The sequence below is a fragment of the Melanotaenia boesemani genome, chromosome 23 (assembly GCF_017639745.1).
Source record: "Melanotaenia boesemani isolate fMelBoe1 chromosome 23, fMelBoe1.pri, whole genome shotgun sequence".
In the NCBI taxonomy this organism is placed as follows: domain Eukaryota; kingdom Metazoa; phylum Chordata; class Actinopteri; order Atheriniformes; family Melanotaeniidae; genus Melanotaenia; species Melanotaenia boesemani.
This window is the reverse complement of record NC_055704.1, coordinates 19,305,748-19,331,717: the sequence shown is the minus strand read 5'-3', so window position 1 is coordinate 19,331,717 and position 25,970 is coordinate 19,305,748. Positions and strand designations below refer to the sequence as shown.

Genomic DNA, 25,970 nt, shown 5'->3' with positions numbered 1-25,970 from the left:
TACCAACTCCTCCTGGGGGTGGCACAATGCTGCAGCTGTGCAGCCTCCAACAGAAGTAGGACATATTCTATTTCCACCACTATGTTGGAGATGCAAATATTTCAATTGCATTGTGTTCAGTAAGAAAGTCATGGGACAAGAACAGGGAAGCATGACGAGGCACCGATAAATGAGCTCCGTCACGAGAACAAGCACCCAAGACACAACATTCAGTGACCTGTGACTTATGCTAATAGGGCTTGAGCACCTTACTCTAAAACTTTCAGGCGATTAGCATGCATGTACACACTCACAGGCAGACTCTCTCACTCTCTCATAGGCACAGTCAAGAAACACCAGTGAATGATTACACACCAATTAATATGGCTCTGTAGTACCTGTAATCAGATTGCCTTGCAATTATTACACTGTAATCACAAAATAATCACCTAGGAATTCCCGTGGCTCTTCGTGTAGGCGCATATCATCCACCACAGTGTGTATATGCATAAACTTTATGGGTGCATTTCTGCAAGTACATGTGCATTTTTGCCAAGCCGGGGAGCACTGTTGATCTATAACAGGATCATTACTCTATGTTGTGGTGCTCTCAGATCTAATTTCTTATATTCCATCAATTTCTCACAGTATGGTTTAATTCATAATTTTAGTGCAAAGAAAAGACCAAAACACTGGACTTTTTATCATTCACTTTTACCTTCTCCACTCCAAGTCTTATTTATCAACATTTTGTCTCCTCTGCCACCCCCTCATCTTCTCTGTATGGTTCATAACGTCAGAGCTACAGATTAAACAAGTGACTGACTGCTGCCACAGCATGCAGCTCTCCAATACACACAAATAAGAATCAAATACACTATGCTGACCTATAGCACAAATACCCACAGTGCTAAGGACTGCTTTACCCAGATGCACACACACACTCAAAGAGATCTGACACCACAGAAAATATCTGTGTGCTGACTGTCACAGCGTAAAGCCTCAAGTGAACTGGCTCAAGAAATGGACAGAAACAAAGATGGACAGCTAGACTGCAGCAGGCAGACACACACTCAGCTGTCATACTGGCAACAGCACAGAAATAATGCAGAAAAGTAGCAAAAGTGGGAACATCTCAAGTAAAAGGAGCGATCAAAATGGATAAAAAGAAATGGACATTCTCTCAGTGGATTCTTTACTTGGCTTTAGCCTCATCAGTCTGTAAATATTTGTCAACATCCAATGTAACATGTTTTCCATAAACATTTGAGATATAAACAGAGAAAAACAGAGCATTTTGATCTGTCAACATCAGTTGAAGTATTTCATAAACTGATTTGAGGCTGTATTCAGACAACTTGATGCTCTCAGGACCACAGAGACATGTGCACTTTTAAGATGGAAATCAAAACAGACAAGGAATCCATCTCTTGGTATTTCCTTATTTTTTTATATCTCTGTCACTGTCATTTCCTCTAGTTTAACCTTTTAAAGCCCATTCCAAGAAAAAATGGAGAGAAAATTGTATTTCCTTTTAATCTGAAGTTTTTATTTGGTCCTTTAACAAAACGTATATATATATAAAAAAAAAAGTTAGGATATTTGCCATTTATTACCGTGTGATGTAAAAATTATTGTAGCGTATTGATGTAATATTAAAGCTTCCACCAGGGGACAAAGGACAAGTATCAGATTGTGTAAAACATGGTTTTAAACCAAGTTTATACAATAAAATCATGCACAAGGCCTCAGAAACTGTATGTATCAAATATGATACATGCAGCATTGTATTCAATTCATACACTGATTTAAACTCAATTTTCAAGTTTAAGAAATCCTTTCACACCTGGATCCTTTGCATTTTTCTGAAGGTCTAAGGGTTTATCACAATATGACAACACCAAGCTCTCTGCTGGTCCTTCTCATAATTCCAGCATTTGAGTAAAAGAACAGCACTTGACAACACTGCAAAGCCATCTATCTGTTAGTCAGGGGTCTACCATCTAAACCTGTGTGTAAGAGGACAAAACTCAAGCACAGAGAAGCCTGTGGTTCATTTATGGTGTAAATAAGGTAAATGTGAGAAGTGTCTGAACAATTATGTAGAAATTGCAGTGTTAGCTTGTGATCACACCAGTGCTGAATGGATCTTACAAATGGTAAAAACTGGAACTTTGAAATCTAATGTTGAGAAGGATTTGTATTTCAAGAACAGCAAATTGTACATATTTAGTATGTATGCTGATGCAATGCTTTAAAAGAAACCCATTAGGCTAATTTAGGTCCATATTTTGTTTTAATTGTGCTGACATAATATAATGATGCAGAGCATCACAGCTTACTAGAAATATCCAAGTAAGAGTAGCTAGAAAAGGTTCTGCTGTTAGCTTTAAAGACGTTAATTGTCTTTAATACAACTCGTGCACTTACCATGAAATCAGAGATTTTCAGGCTTTCTAAATCTGTGATGAACAAATGTCAGCTTGTCACAACATATAATAAACCTTAGAAAGTGAATATTTAAAACAAACTAATTATCAAGCTATGGCAGTCTACAATCATGTAAAGAAAAGCAATGTTTTCTTTAACTTTTTTATGTTTATGTGTCTGCATAAGGGTTGACTGGAGTGGAACTCAAAACTGATAAGAAGATGATTTCACTCTCTGCTAGTCACATCAGTGGTCTCATCACCCTGCTACACGAAGCATAAAGCATAACAAGAAAACAACACATAGAAAGAAATTCTACAGAAAATGTGATTGTTGAAGAATACAGATGGCAAGAAGTGAACTCTCAACTCTTCAAAAATGTGTGTGAATTCTTTTCCAAAATGCACAGTTATTGCAAAAACAAAACAAAAAGTGGAATAGATATAATGTGATTTTTGTTTTAAATGATACATTTTGAACAATTTCCATAAGGAAAAAAACCTCATGTCCTAAAAATGTCTTGGCTCTTTTTTTTCCAGATATCACAAGTTCTTGAATAAAGGACATTCAAAGATATTTCAGCAGAAGGGTACCTTCATACAAATACAAAAGAGGAATAGCTACTTTTGGTTAAAAGAACATGAAAAGAGGCAATAACATTCATGAGTTTGAGTCTTAATAATTACTGTTGTGCCCTGCTGTTTTCAGATGTCTGCTGGGACTTAATGAACTGTAAAAGAGGCTTTCCACAGTATGAAGCAGCTGTAAGAAGCAAGTACTGTAAGGATCACTTATGCTAATTAAAAGGTGAATGAGCATTATCTTCTTGCTGTAAATTTTGTTTACTTTGCTCTCACTTATATAATCATATAGAAGCACCATATAAATGTAAATGTTGCATTAGCAACAGAAGTTAACTCTGCAGCACTATAAATATGGCAGCCATGGCCGTAGCTAGAAACTAGACTAGAATGTAACTGAAATATCTTTTCCTTCATTATTAATTTTTCTTATTCTAGTATTAATTCTCAAACTAAATTTCATTCTCTTATTAATAATTGTCATTAACACGAACACAGTGGAAACTAACTAAATTGTCAGGATAGGTAGGAACTACTTTTTCTTCCGCCTGTCATTGTCATATGTGAAATAAGGCACAGCGTAGCGTTGTAGCAGCAGGCTGCTCACTCACTGTTCAGTGATCAATCAGTCTGAAGCAGTTATGTGTGGCGATATTTCAGTTCCATAAACAGCAATGATGCACAGTTTGATGTGTGGAAAGACCTCAAACCCCCTTAAACATCTAAGAATCAATATGAACACAGCAGCAGAGGTGAAGGAGAGGGACAGGTGCTGCTATAGTTCATATACTATTTAGGTACAGAGTTTGTGTACTGATAATCAAACAACAGGTGGTACCTATCTTAAAATTAAGGCTTCCCATTTTGTTCAAATGTGCAGTAATAAATATGGTTATGATATAAGTAATGAAATCAGTGTTACAATAAAAACCTGCATAATTCACTATGGACAGGGTGCTATGTTCCTAAGATCAGCTTCCATAATTTCAACAGGCCTAGATAAGATGGTTTAAAACCGTCACTGGGAGCTTTAAAAGAAAATAAAAAAAACAGAAAAATATTTAACAAGATTGACAATAACATTAATCTGTCTCATTTGGATAACTCTGATGGTTAACTGAATATTAGGTAAGAAGGTGTATGTAAGGTGTATGCCCCAGTGTTGTTTAAAACAAAATCTGATGGCCTTATTCCATTCGGTGTAGACTAGTTAGGGGGCCGCCCCCGGCGGGTCCCGCAGGTTACCTGCGGTTCGGGTTGGGGCGGGTCAAAGAATTTTCGCTTCACTGCGGGGCGGGTTGGTGTGGTTTACTATTCTGAAATATCTAGTTCTATCTATTAATTTTATTTTTTGTCAAACTGAAAATAAAGACCTTATTCAGTGTCTACATTTTGTTACTATAACATGTAAGACAAAATATTTATTGTTTTGTATTGCACTGATATTATTAAGTCTCAAAAATAACCCTAATTTTATTTAATTTTATTTAAAACACTTTATTTATTTGCCTATTTATGTTTATAGGCTTAAAGTTCAAATGAAAATTCATTTGTGTTGCCAGTTTCCAGTGCCAATTTAGGAGACTATATGCACCTTTTTTCAGACTAAATAGCATTCATCAATATCATAACGTGTTTTAATGGGGCGGGGCAGTTCGGGTCGGGTTAAAAAAATAGAAGCGGAGGTGCGGGGCGGTTTGGTGGCGTCAATTTTATTTAAAAGAGCGGGACCCGCGGGTCGGAAAAAACCCCGACCTGCGCATCACTATGGCCCTCAAAGAGATATGTTTTGTTATTATAAAGATTAACTAAGAAAGGTGTAGATAACTTTAAATATTTTTGATAATATTTTTGATTAGAGGGAAGTAGAGAACAGAATAGATGAGGAAAAGAGACGGGAGGACATGAAAGAGAGGGAGTGGCTTGAGTGATACATAAGTTGCTTCCATTTTAAAAAGATGTTGGTCTTCACTTTGGATGAGGAGAAAGCAAGGACCAAGGTTTCCCTTGCCCGGACGTGGGTCACCGGGGCCCCCTTCTGGAGCCAGGCCTGAAGGTGGGGCACGGAGGCGAGCGCTTTGCCAACGGGGCCCGGTCGGGCTCAGCCCGAAAGGGTGACATGGGCCTCCCCTCCCGTGGGCTCACCACCTGCTGGAGGGGCCATAGGGGTAGGTGCAAAAGCTAGCTCAAGGGACGTGGAATGTCACCTCTCAAACGAGTTTTCTCCGCAGGGTGGCTGGGCTCTCCCTTAGAGATAGGGTGAGAAGCTCGGTGATCCGGGAGGGGCTCAGAGTAGAGCCGCTGCTCCTCCACATCGAGAGGAGCCAGATGAGGTGGCTTGGGCATCTGGTTAGGCCTCCTGGACGCCTCCCTGTTGAGGTGTTCCGGGCACGTCCCACCAGAAAGAGGCCCTGGGGAAGACCCAGGACATGCTGGATGGACTACAACTCTCGGCTGGCCTGGGAACGCCTCAGGATCCCTCCGGATGAGCTAGTGAATGTGGCCGGGGAGAGGGAAGTCTCGGTTTCCCTGCTTAGACAGCTGCCCCCGCAACCCGACTCCGGATAAGCGGAAGAAAATGGATGGATGGATGGATGGTCTTTACTTTGGTCTCTTGAGATGTGTGGGCTATAGTGGGCGGTGGACCTCACTATTTCTAAAACCCTGGATACGGCCCTGATGTCAGCAAACATTTCTATAAAGGTCAATCTGAATAGAAGAGCCTATGGCACAGTTACATGAGTATAGACCTAAAAGGAAATACGATGTCTGTGACACGCTTATGTCTCATTCTGCAATCTACTGTAAAACCTGCAATTTGCACAAAGACTGAACTTTCTCTGTAGTTCCCCAGAAGATTTAAACAACCGGTTTTCAACTCAATCTTTGCTTGAGTACCTCTAAAGCTGCAGACTGCAGCCAGTTATCATCTACCATACAAAAGTGCACTGCCAAGGTATAATAGTGATCATGTGGAAACAGTGGATATGAAGCTGCTAACTTGCCTCAGAAGTTTTGTTAATGATGAAGCCCTTTATGCTGCTGTCATCCAAAATTTAACAAAGGAGAGAAAGGCCGGCAAATGTTTTGTACAAAACAGAAAGAGCTACAATCCAAAGGTGATGTAAAACTTTACACATTAATAAAAATCTTCTCTCTAATGTGCACCCTAATGTCTCAAAACCACACTTAATTTGGAAAAGCTAATGTATGTCTTGTAGGCTGAATCCTGTGCAGTGAATGGCTTCAACTGTAAAGATCAATGGCAGCTCCTACCAGTTTCTCTGGAAATCTGGATGAAGGCCTCCACACCGCTTTCGCCATAGTTGCCCTCTGAGGCGAGCGTGGACACATAGTTCCACTCCATCGCTGTGACAATGTCCATCATGGCCTGGGCCTGATAGGAGTCTGGTGGCACCACACGGGAAAAGAAGTCATAGCGACTGTTGTCACTCAGTTCAGGAGCTGTGGAGGCGTAGCTGATCTGGGGGATCTGGAGAGGTAAAACAAAAATGAAGAAGATGAAAGGAAGAAAAGAGAGGCTTTGCTAATTTGTAGCTTGATTATTTATAATTCAGAAGCTTACTCCGAGCAGCTCCAGTGTAAAAGTAATTTTTGAAAAAAAAAAATGATCATGAAATAGCCATTACAAAAGCAGGAATGAGAATGATTGAGAATATAAATATGGGATGACATAAATAGGTGACAAAAAGGTTAGCTAGCAGTGCAAAGTGTCATTTTTGAACCCTGCTGTCATGAGTGACAGATTAAGAGTAGAGAGATGATCTGATGCTGAAGGAGAGACAGGGAAGACAGCAATGACCAGACAGCAGGACAGACTGACAAAAAACACTCCTCAAAAATAGATAAGAGGTTGAAAGAGTGACAAAAGAAACACACACACACAAAGAAACACACATACATGTTGGTGGTGATAGGTAACGTAACAGGCCGAAGGTGTTTAATGGCTGACAGGCAGATTGATTTTACCCCTGACGGAGGGGGACAGCTGGGTGGGGGAAGGGTTACCCTGTACCCGCCAACATTCACAAACACACACATTAATGTTGGCCACGTCTCATTGGTATTCATCAACAGTAAGACTTCACTGCCAATCTTGACCAAAGCATCAGGGGCTGTCAGCTGTCTTTTACACACACATACACACACACACACACAAGCTTCTTCAATTGCTGAACACAGCAAAACCCACTGGTACAGCTTGAAAAGTATGAAAATGTGAACGCATAAGAGTGTGTGTGAGCGTGTTTTTTTGTGATACCGGAGTGTTGCTGAAGCACATTACTCACTGTCTTTATTCCCTTAAGGCACCATGTGAAGTCTCTGTCATCCTGCATCTACACTTGTCCTTTGCCATTTTAAAAAGGTTAGGTTTTTATTTTGCAAGGTTTCTGACAGTTCTGAGGATTTGCTGTAAACAGCTCAAAATCGCCTTAAATTTCAAGACTCTATTCCATCAGGAAGCAAAATTGAGTCTTAACGTGAGCACTATCCACACTTAGAGCAAAACAAAGACAATATTCCGAGGATAAGGACACTGAATTATCCATTTTAATCTGATTTCCATAAATATTTGCATTTTTTAAAGGTAGAAAATTAAATTTTGGGGGGGTAAACAAGTGAGGTGTTACCTATAGACAAAACTTTTTGTGATTAAAAATGGAATCTAAAAGCTTTTTTTCATATTTAACAGTATTAGCCCAGATGCTTTAAGTGTGAATTTAAATGTGAGATATGAGCTTTTATTTGCAGTTTTGAAATGCAATAAGATGACTGAAACTTTTGCATTTCATTTCAATAAATATCAAAGCTGGGCGTAAGGTAAGCATCTAATTAATTCCTTAAGTGAGGAAATTTGTATTTGGTAGATTATTTCTTTGTTGTAACAATGCTCGTTGGCAATAAGTCTTATACCGCTGGAAAACCTGTTTATTTCCCTTTTAAAATGGTGCCACATTTGTAAGGAAAATGCATTTGTATGAGGAGCAGAGTTGAGGATGTAGGTTGCGTCCATGAAAAACTTGCCAAATCTCCTCTGCCAATATTAAATAGTTTATTCTGCTAGATTTTTGTGGGTGCAGTCACACATTCTCACAAACACACTTTCCTTACAAATGAGGCACCATGTAAAGAGAAACCAATACACTTTCCAACTGTATATGATTTACTGCCAACAAGTATTGTTAAAACAAAGATATATACATATATATATATATATATATATATATATATATATATATATATATATATATTACTGCTTACATAGTCCATATATACACACATACTTTTAGTTGTTGTACTATACAGAAATCTAAAGCTATTCCACATTTTTAAGTTAGAAAAAACCTTTTTGCATCTTTTTAAGTGGTTTTCTAAAGTTTTTCATTGGATATTGACTCTTCATCCTTTCTCATTTTTAGTCTAGTCCTTGTACTTAACTGTTTGCAGACGAATCCATTTATCCATTCTTAACTGAGGGGATGAGTCAATGTTACATCTGGGAAAATAATACATGGAAAAACACACCAGAGCTCCAGTATAGGTTTATATTTACTGTCAGGACATTTTCAGTGGCAAGGCTTTGCTCCTCAAATTTTGGATAATGCAACATATAACATAAAAAAAAGCAAAGAAACCATTTTAGAAAGTATCTTTAGAGACTATTATTAACCACCTGTCGCAAAGACCCAGAAATTGCTCCAGCTTGTTTAGTTGCATCTACAAAACATGCCAAAGAGCAGCCAAACGTCAGCCAAATAAATACCTATTTTTTCTTTTAACAGGGCCCTTTCCAAAGAGGTATTAGCTGAAAACTTGTCATATCTCAGAATCGTGTGTAAGGTCTGTCAAAAACTGAGAAGTCGGTGCAAATATATTTGCACCTCTATAGAGCACAAAGAAATAAGAACTGGCAGGCATGAAAAAAAACTGACTACAGCAGATAAATGATATCTAAAAGACCTGACAGGACCTTAACTCTTTAAAGTCCAGCTGTACTCTTTGGTAACAGTGACTATAATTAATTTTATTAAAAACTTATTGAAATAAACCTTCCTGAGCCATCTTTACCACTTGGTTTGAGTAAGTTATAACAATAATGACAGTTACTTAACTATTAAAAAAAAACAAAAAAAAACATTGATTCTTAGAAAAAAATGCAAAGAAATATTTTTTTCTCTTCTCTTCTCTGGACCTTCAGTCAATGCAGCTACTTTTCACTGAAGCCTCATCAGAGACGGTCTCCATGCAAGGGTGGCTGAAACTCAGGAAAATTGAGAGAAAAAGATGAGGTATGCCAAATTACACTAAAACTGTTCTAAAAATAAATGGCAACTAGTCTTATTAAAGGATGAATCCTCCTCAGAGCCTGGACTTCAGTGTTACTGAAACAGTTTGGGATGATCTGGACAGAGAGGAGCAGAATAAAAGGAGGCCAACATAAAAAGAAATTAGGGGTGGCACAACTCTCAGTTATATAACTTGAAGAATTTGTACACTGGAAGAAATGAGTCCTTGGTGTGTTGTGTTTGTTGAACATGAAGATTAAAAACCTTGACACGCTGATCACATTTGGATAGACTTGGCAGCAACAACACTCAATACTCTGCACTCACTGTTGCCATGACAGTGATGTCTATGTCTATTAGGAGGCTGCATTCAGAAACATTTATCTTGGTATAGGATTCCAGTAATTTATATCTAACTCCACGACATGTTCAGCATTACTAACATTTAATTGAAGGAATACATTCATCTGATCCAACAGTTTGTTTTACCTCCATGATAACCATCAACAATTAATCGTGGACGTTGTCTTGTTTAGCAGCTGGATCCAATTTAAGAAGAAAGCCATCATAAGCTTATGATTTCTGCTGTAAGATAACTTCTCACTTCTCTCAGTGATCTTAGGAGTTTGTGTGTGAGATATCTGATTCTCATTATTAATCTGCTCTGCCTGGGGAAAACAATCAAAAACTTTCATAAAGTCCAGGATGTGTATGTATAATTTATAGAGAATAGATATAAACAAATCAAAGCCAAGCTGGCAGATAGAAACCACTCCTTTAACAACTTGTGTGCATGAGGCTCTTCACTGCATCTGCCTTTGTGTGTGTGTGCATCCCCGTCCTTCTACTCTGTGTACATTTAAATATGTGAATACCCATTTCAAAGAGAAATGAATGCTAGGCTCCAGGAATACTGAATGTTTCTCTGTTTATAACAAGAATGGGAAAGAAACCCAGCAACCTGGACAAACCTGATACTTTGATCTTTTGTTATTTCACTCCTTGGATGGAAAACACACCAGCACAGACACAAACACACTCCTGCACACATGGCACAGTCATCGTCTCATCGTATTCCCCAAGTCATTACTCGCAGAGTGGAGGAAAAGCATAAAAAAAAGAACAAAAAATAAGAGAGGGACAGCCACAGTACAGATTTGGTTATAGCCAGGACTGTTTGCTGCAGGCATAGAACCAGTACTGTCTTCCACACCTGCATATTCTATAACCAAACATCCCTTCAGACATTTATGTGGTCCCACATGTACTGATTGGCCAGAAACACACATACTGTGTGCATAAGCAGAAGAACCTACGTAGCCTGAGCATGTCTAATGTCATGTAACATTTGAGTTTTGTAAATCATTCATGTTGTGCAAGTTGCCAACGGCTTGTGGCTTTTTCAAAGTAAGTGGAGTTGGAGTAAGAGGTGGGAAATGAAGGGCTTGGTTGCTCCACATCGCCGGGGAAGAAGATTATTTCTTCAATCCCCTTTATTCCATTTGCTCTAATGAATATGTGTGAGTGTATATGAGAGAGAGAGAGACACAAGTGTGTAATAAAATACAACAGCCTGATGTGTTGTTTCTATTATCATTTTCTTAATCTCACGTATTTACCATTGGGGTGATGCTTCTATGTTTTTATACCCAACAGTTAGCAGCATTAAATTGATCATCTAGAGTCATGGCAGTATATCTCTCAGATCCAAGCTGAAAAATCATTAATTATTGGAGGAACTGCCATCAGTTTTAATAAACACTAATATTCTGTTACATAAAAATCCTAATGGCTTTAATTAGGTGGTGGGATTTGAGTGAAATGTCTCTAACATACCGCATGTAAGTCTCTGGATGCAAAAGCTTGTGTCTTCTGGGTTAAAAAAAAACTGCTAGTGTGAATGATAGTGAGAAGATAAACTGAACAACGAGATCGAGACGATAGCTTCACTGCAACAATCCAGAACACACACTTTAACACACTTCAAAATCTATCACAGGGTTCCTAAAAAGGGCTGGGTTAAGGTCTTACAGTGATCCCAATCCTTTAAACACAACTGAAAATCTGCAGAAAGATCTTAAAGTTATACTGAATATAAGATACCTAATTTAATGGAAATCCATTAATCAAGTAATGAAAGACTTACAAGCTGTGATATCACAACCCTGCTGCTCCACTAAGCAGCGCTGGGACTGTAAACATTTAATACCTAAAAATCAAATATGCTTGATATTATAGCTGCAGCCCTTATGACTTTGCAAGTAGTTTGGGAGGTTCACGATTTAATTAAAACTGGACCCCATACATTACCTGATATATGAGTCGATCATTGGCATCAACAACGGTCTCAGAAGGGTTTTTCCTTCTTTATGGTGAATCAGTGTTTAATTGATTAATTAGGCCATTAATCGTGATGTTAGTTTCATAGAACTAGTTGGCTACTAATTCTTTATTGGGTATGTTTTTTATGTGCAATAAACAAGAATTTATGTTGAAATACATCTTCTTTGGTATCAACAGTTGCTTCGCTGCATCTCAAACTGAATCTTTTATGATTCTGCAACGTCTCAAAAATGGAATTTGGAAATGCACACCTATCCCAGATTTGTGTCTAATAATAAAGCTGGTTAATATTTCAAATGTTTTCAAGGAGCTCTGGAAAAAAGATAAATAAATAAAATTTTACTGTGAATTAAAATTTGAAGGCTTCAAGGCACAAAGCTCTTTGCAATCTATTTTTAGTCAAAGTCTAGTCCTCATATTCCATCCAATACTCATTTGAAACCTAAACTCACAATTTTCCCTTGCAAAAATAGATTCATTTAAAGAGCTGATTCATTTTACCCTCCATGAAAAGAAGGCACACCAGCATGCTAATCATGCCTAATTTTGTGGGGTTTTTTTTTTGTTTTGTTTTGTTTTTTTTTTTACTTTTTTTTACAGAGAACTCTGTAGGAGTGAAACCAATACGAACCAATATCTTTGAATTCCTGTAACAATAGACAGTTTGGTCCTTCTCGTCTGTTTCTTAATGGCTTTGGTGGCAGAGAGGAACAGTTTCCAGCCCTCACTATAGATCAGACTCAATCCCTCATGGGAGCAGAGCGGTTAACTAACAGCCGCATTTGGACTCTAACAAACCTAATGATCCAGGCCAGACACTTTTCTGTACATCCCTATAGCTCTGGACCTAAGTTGAGACAATTCACTTCACAGAGTTGTATTCATTCTCACAGAGGGACCAAATAGAATAGGAAATACTGTCAAACACACCATGCTTGAGACTACTGGAAATTTATCTTATAAAAACTTCTGTACGGTCAGTAAATCGAGTTAAAGAAACCTAAGAATGACCACAAATAACCTCCTGAAATGCCACTTAAAAAGCCCATGGTGCAATTTTGATACTTTTAATTTCTAGCCCAAAGGTTTGCCTAAACATCTCCTGCCATGTAAAGTCCTGACAGAGGTGCCAATACGACCTAAACTGGCCCCTGCCTGTGTTTGTGTGTGTGTCTGGCAGTAATGGAGCTGTCGGGGGGCCAGAGCCTGAGCATTAGTTTGATAGATGGCAGTGGTGTGAAGCTAATTAACCCCAGTGCATTACACACATACATATCCTCTCTGTATGTTACAAGCACAGAAAAACAAAAGTGTTATAAATGGACATTAACACTAACACGGGCACGGCGAGTCAGGTGTATAGTGACTGCTGAGATTTTTAAATAGTAAAATCCGTCAAGCAATATGAACAAAAACAAAAAATAGAATGCAAAATACTGGAATTTGTGGAAGATTTGTCACCATCAGAACAATGCTACAAAGCTTGTGTGTTTTTTAACCAGACCGAGACTGAGAAATGCCTGATAATCAGATAATATAATACCAAAGATGGAAGGTACACATGCTGTAAATTGATCTGGCTGTCAGGATCCTTAGTTTGAGTTAGTTTGGAGAGTTATGTGCTTCCTCAGAATGGGATTCAGCATTTTAACAACCAGCTCTGGTCTCTGTGTAATGAGGAGAGCACTGGCATCATGGGACCTTACCAGGCTAATTTGCCAGAATGAAGACTGCTGGAGCTGAGACTTAGGAATCTTTGCTCTGGCTAACTTCACTGTTTCTGCCTGCAGCCATCTGTCTCTTCTTTTCCTCTCAATGATTGTCCTTTTTCATTTACACCTGTCTACATCCTTTATGTTTTAACCCTGTCTTGCAGATTCTTCAAGGGTTTTTGAATTATGACTATAGCATGCAAAATAAACAAAGCAGTAAACATGTTAAAGAATACTAAAACTTTTCCAAAAAACAAAACCACAAACCACAAACAGAAAACACATTAACATGACTTTAGAAAACATAACAAAAACAAGGCCAGTTTAAAAATAAGAAAATTTAAATTATTATTATTATTATTATTATTAATAATAATAAGCAGGGTGCAGTTTTGGCTTCCTGTAACTCAGTGAAATAATTTTAATTGTGATTGGTTTAAATTTTGGAAAACACAGTAATTGTTTTTGGTTTGTTCCATGTGGGTTTTCTGTATTTTTTATTTGAGTTATCTGGTTAGTTTCGTCCTTTTTCTTGCAAATGCTATTTAAAAATAAAGAAAGAAACATCTGACTGGCAATACCTTATTGATGAAAAGCTTGTATTTAGTGCAGAAAAGCACAAAGTCGGAGCAATTTAATAACACAAAGGCACAAAGAGAAAATTAAATCAACCCCATTCTATCTCAGATCATTGTTTCTCCTTCTGATGCTGTTTTAACTGCTGAACAACAATGACAGCCCCTTTACAGACTTGGTTTCATGCCCACCACATCACAGCGAATTCAGAACAGAATATCAGCTTGTCATTTCTTTGTTGACAAGCAAATAAAAAAATGTTGGATAGGAAGAAAAAAAGAAAGAATTAACGGGACAACGGGTTATTTAAAAGAAATAAAAAAAATACTTTGAGGGAGCTTATAGAGAAAAGAGCTGAGAAAGCAAAACCACAGAGAAAACAACATAACCAAGTGTCAATAAGCATGATGCAGGGCGAGGGAAGTGATGAGAAACTCCTCGCTGCAGCAAAGAGGAAGGAGAAGCGACAGAAAATACAATGAGAGGGAAAGATGAGAGAGAATTAATGAGGGGATGTTTAACAGAAGCATAACGACTAGAGAGGAGGTAGGGGAAAAAAAGAAAATAAGAGGACTGATGAGGAGGAAAAACTATGAGAGTATAAATGTTGCAGAGAAATAAAAGGGTTGGCAGAGGAGAGAAAGACACAAAGAAGCCGAACGAGGGGAAACTGAGATAATTGGTGCAAAACAACAAACAGAGGCAGGGGGTAAATCTATGTATACTCCAAGAAAAAAGCTTGACAAATGAAAGAGCTGAATAAAGCAAGAATCTAGAGAAATAAAAGAAAAAGCTGTTTAAAATGCCAACAGGTTAAGAGACAGGAGATGACACTGATAGAAAATGAAAAACAAGGGCATAAAAAGAGGATTATAATGTGGCATAAAGACGATGAAAGTAAGAAAGAAAAAGAAAAATCTTAACAGAGAAGCTTCAAAAAAAAAAAAAAGGCAAGTAGACATGGGGTCTGTACTTAAAACTCATCCACTTAACACCTCAAATAATTTTCAAATTTAATTTCTATTCTTGCAAATATTACCAAAAACTGCACTGCCATATTTTGGTAATCAAAATATAGATTAATGTTCCTTTAAATGTCTTAAAATCCCATGGATGGACTCAGTTATTTGTTTTCTAAGCTCTCTTAACAAACACTGAATTTATCTGGGAGTCTGATATATAAGCGAGGGAGTGAATAAATTGCCCAGTGAGCCATTAATTCCCTGAAGCTCTTCAGTGGCACACTGTAGCACAGAAGGAGTTTGTGCGATGATAATAATGCCTTCCCACTGAAGTCGTAGGACTTGCCCAGCAAGACTATTTCACCCCTGTCTGCTTTGCTACAGAAACCAGCTACCCACTTCCAATATTAGTAGCTCATTAAATGGCCACTGTCAGTTGTCATCACTCCTATAATTATGCATCAAGTTGACCATATTGCACATACTACTAGGCAAAAGGGTGCACACTTTCCACTATGATCATTACAAGTCACAAAGGAAACCTTTTTTGCAGTTGTGTGAATAAAAGTTAAACATGCTTTGTTCGGTTAGGATTAGGGACCAAAGCTACTTGTTTAGGTTTAGTAATCAAAACAATTTAGTTAAGTAATGTATAAATGTGACAGGGTTTGAAAATGTGTAACTATATCACCTCAATGCAGCTTCTTGGATTATGAGCCAAGCATGATTTAACAGACAAATCAGCAAAGTATTTTCTCTTTAGGACTAAGAACAGGGTTTTCAGGATTCATTAAGAAGCAGAAAGATCTGTCAGAGATACATTCAATGTGGGCATTCTGTGCTCTTTTATAAGACAAAAGGATTTATTCTCTAATTACTTAATTGAGGAAATATTGGACAGCTCTAATTTCAAAGGGCTTATCTATCAGTTCTCTTTGCAGCATTTAATATAGCTTCCACATAGGAAGACAGAGCTTTACAACTTAATAATAGATGAAATTAAACAAACCCATAATTAGCAGCCTGTTTGACCTTGTCAAATAGGCTGCTAACATTTGCAAGTAATTACAGGTAAATTGTAAACCAATAATGTGTTTAATGTGATTTTTTTTTTATTAAACCACTGGAATCTGCAGACTAGAAGCTGGACTTTTAATTGAGATAAGAATAGCATGGCTTACTATAATCGCCTTGAAGACAAGATAAAATGTGTGGATTACAAGTCACTGGAATGAAGGTATTGACCAATTATAAAGCCAGTCCTAGACAGCTTAACCCCATCAAACCATCCATCTAAGAATTTGTTCATTTTAAACTAAGACTTCCAATTAGCTGTATAAACACATTTTAAAACTAAGCTGTTAATATCTGCCAAGCATTCATAGACGGTGTTGGGGTAATTCAGGTATTTTGTGCCAGGAAAAATGACCTAGTCTGACAATCTGTTCAGTATCACCAAGTGGGAACATTCATGAACATTCATAAATACAGAACAGAAACTAAGAGTCAACCCTTCTCCTTCCCTTGCAGGTCTTACATGCTCCAGGTGACAATGAATTAACCACAGTGACACCGAAAGTTCTGCAAGAGAGGCAGGAGCTAAAACACCCGCTCACCGCCTCAGTTCATTTAAATTTCAAAAGGGAGCCTTATTAAAGAGCGCACTTAGTGTCTGAAAGATTTACAAATGCAGCAACTAATCTGCACCTGCTGCTGGGGGAAGGTCAGAGGGTTGGCCGGAGGACAGGTGAGCGAAGTACGGTGCTGCTTCCAGAATCACACTGTACTCACACACTAGGTGAAACACACAGAAACGGAAACCCTGAGGTTAAACTGGTAAAATAATGTGGGGGCCTTTGAGCCTGATGCAAGTTTCGCCAGGGCAACATCTGTGTTCGTGCACATACTCACTAATACACACACCTAATGCCAAATTACTGGCAAGGATAGCCAGAAAGCCGGAGGCCAGGGACCTGAGGCTGCAGCCTTTAATATATCCGTCAATACATCATCACTTTCTCTCTCAAACCAACACATGTAGCTCAACACACACACCGATACACACAATCACACAATCTGAGGCCAACACAAGCTGCCACACACTGAAGAAGCATCCATCTGTCCTCCCCTGACTTTAAATGCCCTGAATACAAATGTGTTGGTACATAAAAACACATGACAATTGCTTACATAAACACACACACACACAACCAGATGTCTCGAAGAAAGAAAACATGTCCTCTTATCTTAACTACCAATGAACACCTTTCAGTGTGGGCATTTTGACAGATTGCCTAAAGCTGCCCTGGCTATGGCCTCCTGTCATTTCAGCCTTCAGACATGGTGACACTGTGGCAAACTGAAGCTTTGCAAACTATTTTAATGTCTTTAGAACCTGCATGAACTGACTGTTATAGCATGATGCATTTGTAAATCCGTTCTTTTTTTTTTTTTAATTGAGGTGTTGAAATGACCAGAAATGCATTTGGCAAAATTAAGTTGGAAAAAATTGTGTGAGTTGCTTAAAAAGGTTAATTTCAGGTTTTATTTTCACCAGAAAATAAAAGTAGCAATGGGTGACATATTTGAAATTAATCAGTTTGTATATCTAGGTTATTTAAATTACAGAGAACCTTTAACGGTGATTTAACACTGCTTTGATTAAGCTCCTCCTCTCATCATTAAGTAGCTTTTTTTTTTCTGAAAGGAAAAGTGCTACTGATTATTCTGGAAATAAGTGGCATTAAGGTTTTGGTGGATAGTCTTCCATGTCTGCTTTCTTTTGCTTTTTGTTTTTTTCTATCCATGTATCCAGGGAGATGCAGAGTGTCTACTTGTAGCTAAAGATCTAACTGAACGTTGCAGGAGAAGAGAAAAAATACAATGAATACTCCACTACTGTCATGCAATGTCATTACTGAATATTCCAATTATATAACTTGTGATATATGAACAAGTAATTTATAAAACTGATCTCTGGTGTATTATTGAGGGGTGCATTCCCACTTCTGCAGGTGGACATACTAGTTGTAAATTATGCCCAGAAGCAGAACGCCCTCTAATTAAAATGAAGCCCTCATCAATACTTTTGTGCTTGTCCTGTTTCAAGTCAAAATATCTTTGCATAGTTAATATTGCACATGTTGACATTGCAAAAGAGATAAAGTTCCAATTTGTTGTGTCTGAGGAAATGCTGGTAAAATAATGTGCGGGACTTTAGAACCTGATGCAAGTTTTTCCAGGACAGTTTTCAACTTTTTCAAAACTAGACTGCATCTTGAAAACCTGTCACAAAGTTGCATCAGGTGCTGGACTTGAGGGTTTTGTGCTCTACCTCAGTCTGCACTCTTCTGGACACAGGTCTTTGATGGTATTCCTCAGATCTCATCGGCATTGATGATTTTACCTCCACATCTGCTGCCCACCCCTGGGGAGTATCACAAGGCTCTATTTTTGGACTACTCTTATTGTCTTTCTGCCTGCTCCCACCCGGAGCAATTTTACAAAAACATAACATTTCCCTTCATCTATATGGAATTGACTGTATAGGTTTATTTTCCTCTGAAGCACATTGGCGCATGATTTGACCACTTTTAACTGCCTTATTGGCATCAGGAGATGAATGACAGTAAATTTGTAATATTTTTCCAGATCTAACAGCATCGGTGGGATGGACTGCATCAACCTTTCCTCTGGCCCCATATGAGAAATCCAGGGTCGCAAATTTAAAACAATTTCATGTCAATGCAGTGGTAAAATTAAATAAAATATTTTTTTTTAAAAAATCAAGCCTGCTCTGTCTGCACAAGACCTTGAAAAAGTGCCTATATAACCTCTCAACTTATATTGCAATGCATATCTTCTAGAATTAGCCAAGCTTCCAAAAATGCTGCCAGCTGATTTTTAATTAGAGCAAGCATGCAAGCCAGATCACATTACCCCAATTTCTGTATCTTTTTCCCTTGGCCTGTTTCTTATGTCTTTTGGTTTGGTCAGCGTAGTTGTTTTTAAGGTATATTGGTACAGTAATACATAAAAATAAAAAAAATTATAATATATTTATTAATAATAATTAAGGCTGTCAAAAATAATGCGTTAACGGTAGTAACTAATTTATGTAATTAACTGAGTTAATATTTTTAACACGTGCGAAACATCTGTCATTAATGATGGCGAGACATGGAAGTGTCTACAGGCAAGATGAAAAAATTAGTTGACCGGCTCTATGTATAGATTCAAGGGTGTCAAAGGATCCTAAATCTCCTACACAGTATCTTAAAGCAATAACGCATGTGCGGAATTACAAGCCCCTTACATCCATCATTTCTCTAATATGACGGTGGGACAAGGAGAGGACCCTTCTCAAACACAGTAGTTGGCTGGTGGTAAACAGGGTTTACACTTCTGCTATGCAGGGGCGAATCTAAAGAAGTTTTGATGGGGGTCAGGCAGGAACACTGATCAGGATAAGAGGGGCACAAATGAGACCTTTTTTTTAGGTCTAGATACAATGAAATATTGAACTGATTATTGCAATTAAAGTAATCATCCAATGTAAAAAAGTGAAGAAAAACATGTAAAACAAAACGGGCAATGATCTATTTTATCAACAGGTGTTTACTTTGGGTGATGCTGCTGTAGGACTTTTATCACTGCTGGAAAAGGTGTTTTTGCCTTTTTTTTATTGAAAACAAAAAATCCACAACGGTCACTGGAATAACTCAACACCCAGCCCTAGAACATAACCGCGTTTCTTCCATGTTTCACAGTACAGTGTTCTTTTCTTGGTGTACTTCATTTTTGTGTCTGTGTACATAGAACTGATGAGCTTTGCCCAAAAGCCCAAAAGTTTTGTATCATTTGTCCAAAAGACTATCTCCCAGATACTTTGTGGCTTGTCAATTTGCATCATAGCAAACTCCAGTCCAACATTTTTATGATTTTCTTTTAACAGTGGTGTCCTCCTTGGTTGTTTTCCATGAAGTCCACTTTGGTTCAAACAGCGACAGATAATGCAATCAGACATTGGTGTACCTTGACCCTGGAGTTCACTTTTTATATCTTTGGAGGTTGTTGTGGGCTTTTTGGTTACCATTCCTATTCTCCGCCTCTTCAATTCTTCATGAATTTTCTTCTTGCATCCACATCCCGGAAAGAGACAGTCTTGTGGACCTTAAACTTCAAAATAATATGTGCAACTGTAGTCACAGAAGCATCAAGCTGCTTGCAGATGTTCTTACAGCCTTTATCTTTAACATGCTGGTCTATGGTTATCTTGTACACATCATGTCACCAAACAGCACAGTGACTACTTGTCAGCTTTTAAATGGGCAGACTGTCTGATTACAAGTTTAAAGACACCTGTGATGCTAATCAAAAGACACACTTTAAACATGTCCCTGTGGTCAAAATATTTTCAATATTTTCTGGGGATGTCACCCTTTTGGTCCAGGCCTGTTTTATTGTTTTTTGTTAAAATGATTCTGTTCAGCAAAAATTCAAACGCAATGCCTGATTTTTATTGGTTAATTTTCAGGTAAATCTGATCAGTTTCCAGTTATTCCAGTGATCATCGTGGGTTTTTCTTTCAATCATCCTGATGATTTGGGGTTGGCTACTTGTTTTCATTTCTTTTATTTTTGGTTGAAAATGCTTTCACCCACTATCTCATATAGCCTTCTGTTTGTGCACATTATTTGAATAATATATTCCTCCCCAGCTGCACCACTTCAGTAACCTGACTTCTCATGCACACACACACACACAGACACGATGGAACTACCAAACTAATTGATCCACAGCAGCCACCTGCAGCTTCTCTTCTATGTTTTGTCTTTCCCTGCAGTTAGACAAATGTGCCATCCAACAGCGCATCTTTGTGAGATTTGTGTTTGATAGTGTTTTAATGCAAGTGCTGACACAAGAACGCGTGTCAAACATCATCCCTTGAGACCTGCCAGCATTCATTCTAGGTACTCCTGTATTCATGCTTGTGTCCCTCCACGCACCTGTAGCTACAAATAGCATAGGTTCTTAAAAATGTACTATCAATGTTAAACTTGCACGCATTACTTGTATTTAAAAATACTGACAGGTTCTGAGAATTATAAAGAGGAAGTATGGTTTTCCTAAAAGCATTCCCCAGCATTAAGCTCATTAGGCATTTATTCCCATTGTTGAACTGCTAAATGAACCCCATACATCATGCAATATGCCAACAGACTTGCCTAGAAAGCACTTTAAATCTGTTTACTGAAAAACAAGTTAGCAGCAAATTAGAGACTAAGCTAGAAAATCTTTCAAAACCATTGGAGCATGTATGCTTTGGTTATGAAATAAGTGTATGATACAAGGATACTTCGTTGAAACAAAATAAGGATGACAAATGTTCCTGGCAGTGGAAATAAAACAGTGCATCCTCACATGTATCAAGCATGTACAACAATATACACAACTGAATGGAAAGTGTGTTTTCCTGGATTATTGTGGGGGCTGGGACTCCTTTATTATTACATTATGAGAGCATGATATGTTGTAAGTCATGGGTTTGAGCATGTAACCCCTCACAACATATCAGCAGCACTGGTTGAAAGCACTTTGTTTATAAGTTTAAAAGAAAAGCCATCTCAGAGTACTTCCCAGATGGATCATAACATTATGATGTGTCACTGAAGCCAATTAAATGCACTAGTATTATTGTACATTTGAGGTTTTTCTGATGGGGGTTCTGTTTTTTTCTGACATAACTGCTGTAAGGCAGTATATAGAAATATATAGGATGAATAATGTCGGTGTTTTAGAAAATTATAAGTCTCTTTTCCCCTTTCCATCTGCATCAGTTCCTTTCCCATGTTTAAAGTGTGAATAAAGAAAAATCATTAAAAACAATAACGCCTACACTTTTATTGAGCTGTGTTATATAATGCAGTGACTTAAGCTGAATCAATAATCCTGGTATGACTTGATCACTTATTTTCTTCCCTGTATGGGTGCCATCTCCTTTAACATGTGTCTCTACTATTTGATATGAGCTTGTAATACCTCAGCATGCCAGTCAAAGGTTATGATGTTTACCTAAAATTTGTGTTTTAGTGGGAACTGACAAGCCATTAAAAGATCAATTTAACTGCCCACAACTACGCTTTCATGCTTGCTTTTTGTTTGTGTCACCTGTGCGCCTGTAGATAAGAGTTATTGTTGCAATTATGGTTTAAGTAGTCCTTTCAGCTGTCAGGTCCCTGGAGGGCTCCTGTACTCTGGGTCAGAGGGCAGGATACCATTAAACCTTTTGCTTTGCTGTTTGTGCCACAAAGTCACTGGTACAGAAAAAGATTCAAGGATAAAAGCCCAAGTCCTGTCCTTCACAAGTTTGATGTATTACACTTAATGCAGTGTAGCGTGGCGGTGTCTCCATAATTTGTGAAACAGCCAGAATTCTAACTTTGACCCAATATTGGTACCAGCATCAGGCGCAATCACAAATTTGATACTGGCAAGTCTGTGTCTACATTCAATGCTGTTACTTATCACCTAATGATGTTTTGTACTGGAAGTTTCAGCAAACAGGGAAAATGCTCTTGCATAGCTTTTTTTTTTTTTTTTTTTCCGATTAGAAAAATTATTCAACCAGCAGTTCCACTCATACACAATTATTATCTTTCACACATAAATTGATTTGTCAGAGTTTAGAGATACTGGACAGGTAGAGGTGGAGCGTGCCAACAAGAGCCTAATAAAGAGTGAGCAGTTTACAAGATCAGCAAGTCCTTCATGGCAAGTTTTCATTATATGAAAAAAGAAAACTCGTGCAAGAGGAAAAGACTCCAAGAAACAGAAGTTGCATTGCATTATTAGCAAGTAAGTAAGTAAATGTTTATTTATATAGCACCTTTCAAGATAAAATTACAAAGTGCTTAACAATAAGATAAAACACTAAACAACAGTAATACAGAGAGAATAAAAACAAATAAAACTAAGTAAAAAAACTAAGTAAAAGCAAGTTTTAAAAGATGTGTTTTTAGCTGCTTTTTAAAAGAGATCATGGAGTCCACAGATCTCAGGCTTAGAGGAAGGGAGTTCCAGAGGACAGGGGCCACTGCTGCAAAGGCTCTGTCACCCTTAGTTTTCAGCCATGTTGGTTTAACAACCAGCAGATCTTGATGACTCGATCTCAGGGACCTGCTGGGCACGTAGAGCTGTAGGAGATCCCTGATGTATTCAGGTGCCTGGTCATGTAGGGCTTGATAGGTAAAAACCAGAATTTTAAAAGGCACCCTGTAATAAATGGGCAGCCAGTGCAGCTGGATTAGTAGAGGAGTGACATGGGTGAATTTGGGGAATTTAGTTATCAGCCTTGCAGCAGCGTTCTGAACCAACTGGAGACGGTCAAGCGATTTTTTGTTTAAACATGTGAAGAGGGAATTACAGTAATCCAGTCTGGATGAGATGAAGGCATGAACGATCATCTCCATCTCAAATGATGAAACAAACTGGACTCATAAGGGCAAGTGGGCCGAGACTCTGAGCTACCTCAGGAAAAAATCTGTCTTTTTTCATCATTAAGTTGAAGAAAGTTATCAATCATCCAGCTCCTGACAGCATCCAAACACCCAAGCAAGATCTGAATCGACTGGGATTCTACTTCGACTAGCAACTGTGGGAAAAAAAAAACAAAACTGAAGCACTCCAATGCTTTAAGACGAGCGATAAAGAACACTACATAAATTACATATTTATTTTTGATCATTCTGAAAAAAATCAACCACTGTATGCTGTGGAAAGTTTCGTATTTTGCAGCCAATTGGAAAACTGTAATAAGGTTATTTAACATCCAGGGTGTGCACACTGTTATGGCTGCCTGTCATTTCTCTAATGACTCTCTCATTTTGCATGTAAATGCCCGTGTGCCATTACCCACTGGAGATTAGCTATGCTCAACACACCTTGTTTCCTGTCTGCTGAGCATTGGCCCCACACCTTTGCCTTCTACCAGCTGATTGGCCTGGCAATTATCCAATCAGCAACATTGCAGCTACACTCTGAGGAAATAAAAGCGAGCTGCAGCTGTGGACTCGTCAGCAACTGTTTTCACAGACAGTCTGCCCTTGGTCTGCTGAACTTTGGTGATTCCAACTTTGTGCGTTGAGTGGTGGTTTTTATATAGCAGGATTAGTGTGTTTTGCTTTTGTGTTCTTCATTTTGTACATAGCTTACTTCCTCATCCTTGGTGTTTGGTAAGACAAAGCCATTTTGGCTTCTCTTTTTGTTGTATTTTGTTTTATAATTAAATGTTAGAACGTGTTAGGCTAGATTTTAGGTTTGTGTTTTGTATATAGTAATTTGGTTGAATTTAGATATTGGAGCTGCTTCACATTGTAGATTAGTAGGCCAGTTTTTCATTCACCCTTGTGGTTATTCTCGGTTTTGCTTTTTTTCTGGATTATTGACTTTAGAGAATAGCTATTATATTGGGTTTTTGATTTAAGCTGCTTCGCTACCCCCAACACATTACTCACCACTGTTGTTTTTTATATGGTTCCTCATTTCCACTTGCCACAATAAAAATCTGTTAACTCCAAGTTTTACATTTGTCCTCGGTTCTCATTTTTTGTTACGCCTTTCATACCCCTCTATTAGGTCGTAACACACACAGTTGGAACTAAATGCACTAGAAGCTGCAGATAACCTCAATAAATGTAAAGATTTTACATTTATATTTAGTCTTTCTAATATCTAGCTTTAATGCAGAGCTGTGTGCAGAACATATCTCTCACACAAACATACCACCCCCTCTTCCTATTTGCACATGCCCAGAAAGAAAGTTCATTAAATAAGACTGTTAACCGCTGCCTCACAAAATTCAGGTACCAGAAAGGACCACAACTCAAAAAATATGAAGTGGCACATTTTTACTGTAAGCTTGAAATAAAACACTAGCATATCCATTTGATAAACACAGGCATATTTCAGTCAGGATCGGTGAAAAGATGTTTGTAGAGAAACACAGAACAATCCTGCACATTTCATGTGAAGGTTTACACTCGTTGAAAACACAGCAATGTTTACAAGAAAACTCTAAAAGTCCTTGAAGGGCCTGGCCAGGGTCTGGACTTGAGGTCAGGGGAGCATCTTTGGAAAGACTTGATAGAATCAACAAGCTTAAATGCTTCCTATCCACAAATGCTGAAATTGAATGTTTGATGAATGAAAACCTGCACAGAAAAGTGTGAAAAAAAACTTTCCATAATACATAAATATATAAATCACTGTAAAATGTGATCACCTCTTATTTCATGTACTATGCACAAGTTGATGACATAAAACCCCCGAATGCGTGTTGTGGTGCTGATTAAACTATTAATTTTTTCAAGAATCTAACAGTCTGTTCCCAAGGCAGCCCTTGTGTCTTCACAAAGAAAACGCACAAACACACTCTGACATTTTAACATTTGTTTCAAGATTCAAACAGCAGTGCAGCAGATGGTGAGACATTCTACTCATCTATTTCTTGTGCTCTCAACCATCACTAAATGGCCATTCAAGCAAGCCCACCGACAGGTTAACACAGTTAAATAGAAAGTAAAATGTTTTTGCAACTGATTTTAATTAAATAAAACTTTCAAGTTGGATTGCAAAAAATAACTGATTTGCTTTAAGTAAAACAGATAAAAAGTCAAGTTTGGTTCAAATTTTTTGTCCATAATGTGGTTTTAATTTGATCAAATTAAGCCTGATAGGTGTTACCTCCACCCAAAAATAGCAAAACAAGTTTTTAAGAAAATGATAAAATCATTCACTTCAGTTTAACTTCAATCACAGATGGTAGCTGCACTCAAACACAAAGTAGTTGTGTTCCACGCAACAGGTGCATACCTAAAAAACAGCTGCAACCTTACAAATAAAAATTAACCCACCTGTTTATTAAAGACATCACCAGAGTTCCTCCATTAAAAAGAAAAATTCTCCCAACACATCACTCCTGCAGGCAGGGATAGCGCAGGCAGGAGTCCTGGAGGATCGGCTTGTTATCTGTACCATATGGTCTCGAGGGAAGCGCCATCACTTTATTTTTAGGGAATG

At 38.0% G+C, this 25,970-nt stretch overlaps 1 protein-coding gene across 7 annotated transcripts in view; it reads right to left on the bottom strand.

Moving 5' to 3' along the window:
* The window catches only part of grm8a (glutamate receptor, metabotropic 8a), a 272,948-nt gene that overhangs the window by 152,599 nt on the left and 94,379 nt on the right, over nucleotides 1-25,970 (bottom strand). For 5 of the 7 annotated variants that reach the window (XM_041977614.1, XM_041977615.1, XM_041977617.1 and 2 more), the window contains one exon: nucleotides 6,267-6,483. In XM_041977614.1, the coding sequence (XP_041833548.1) occupies nucleotides 6,267-6,483 (217 nt within the window). Of the gene's footprint in view, nucleotides 1-6,266; nucleotides 6,484-9,223; nucleotides 9,295-9,315; nucleotides 9,334-25,970 lie in introns of those variants that run through there. The other 2 variants (XM_041977619.1, XM_041977618.1) reach the window with 2 other exon arrangements.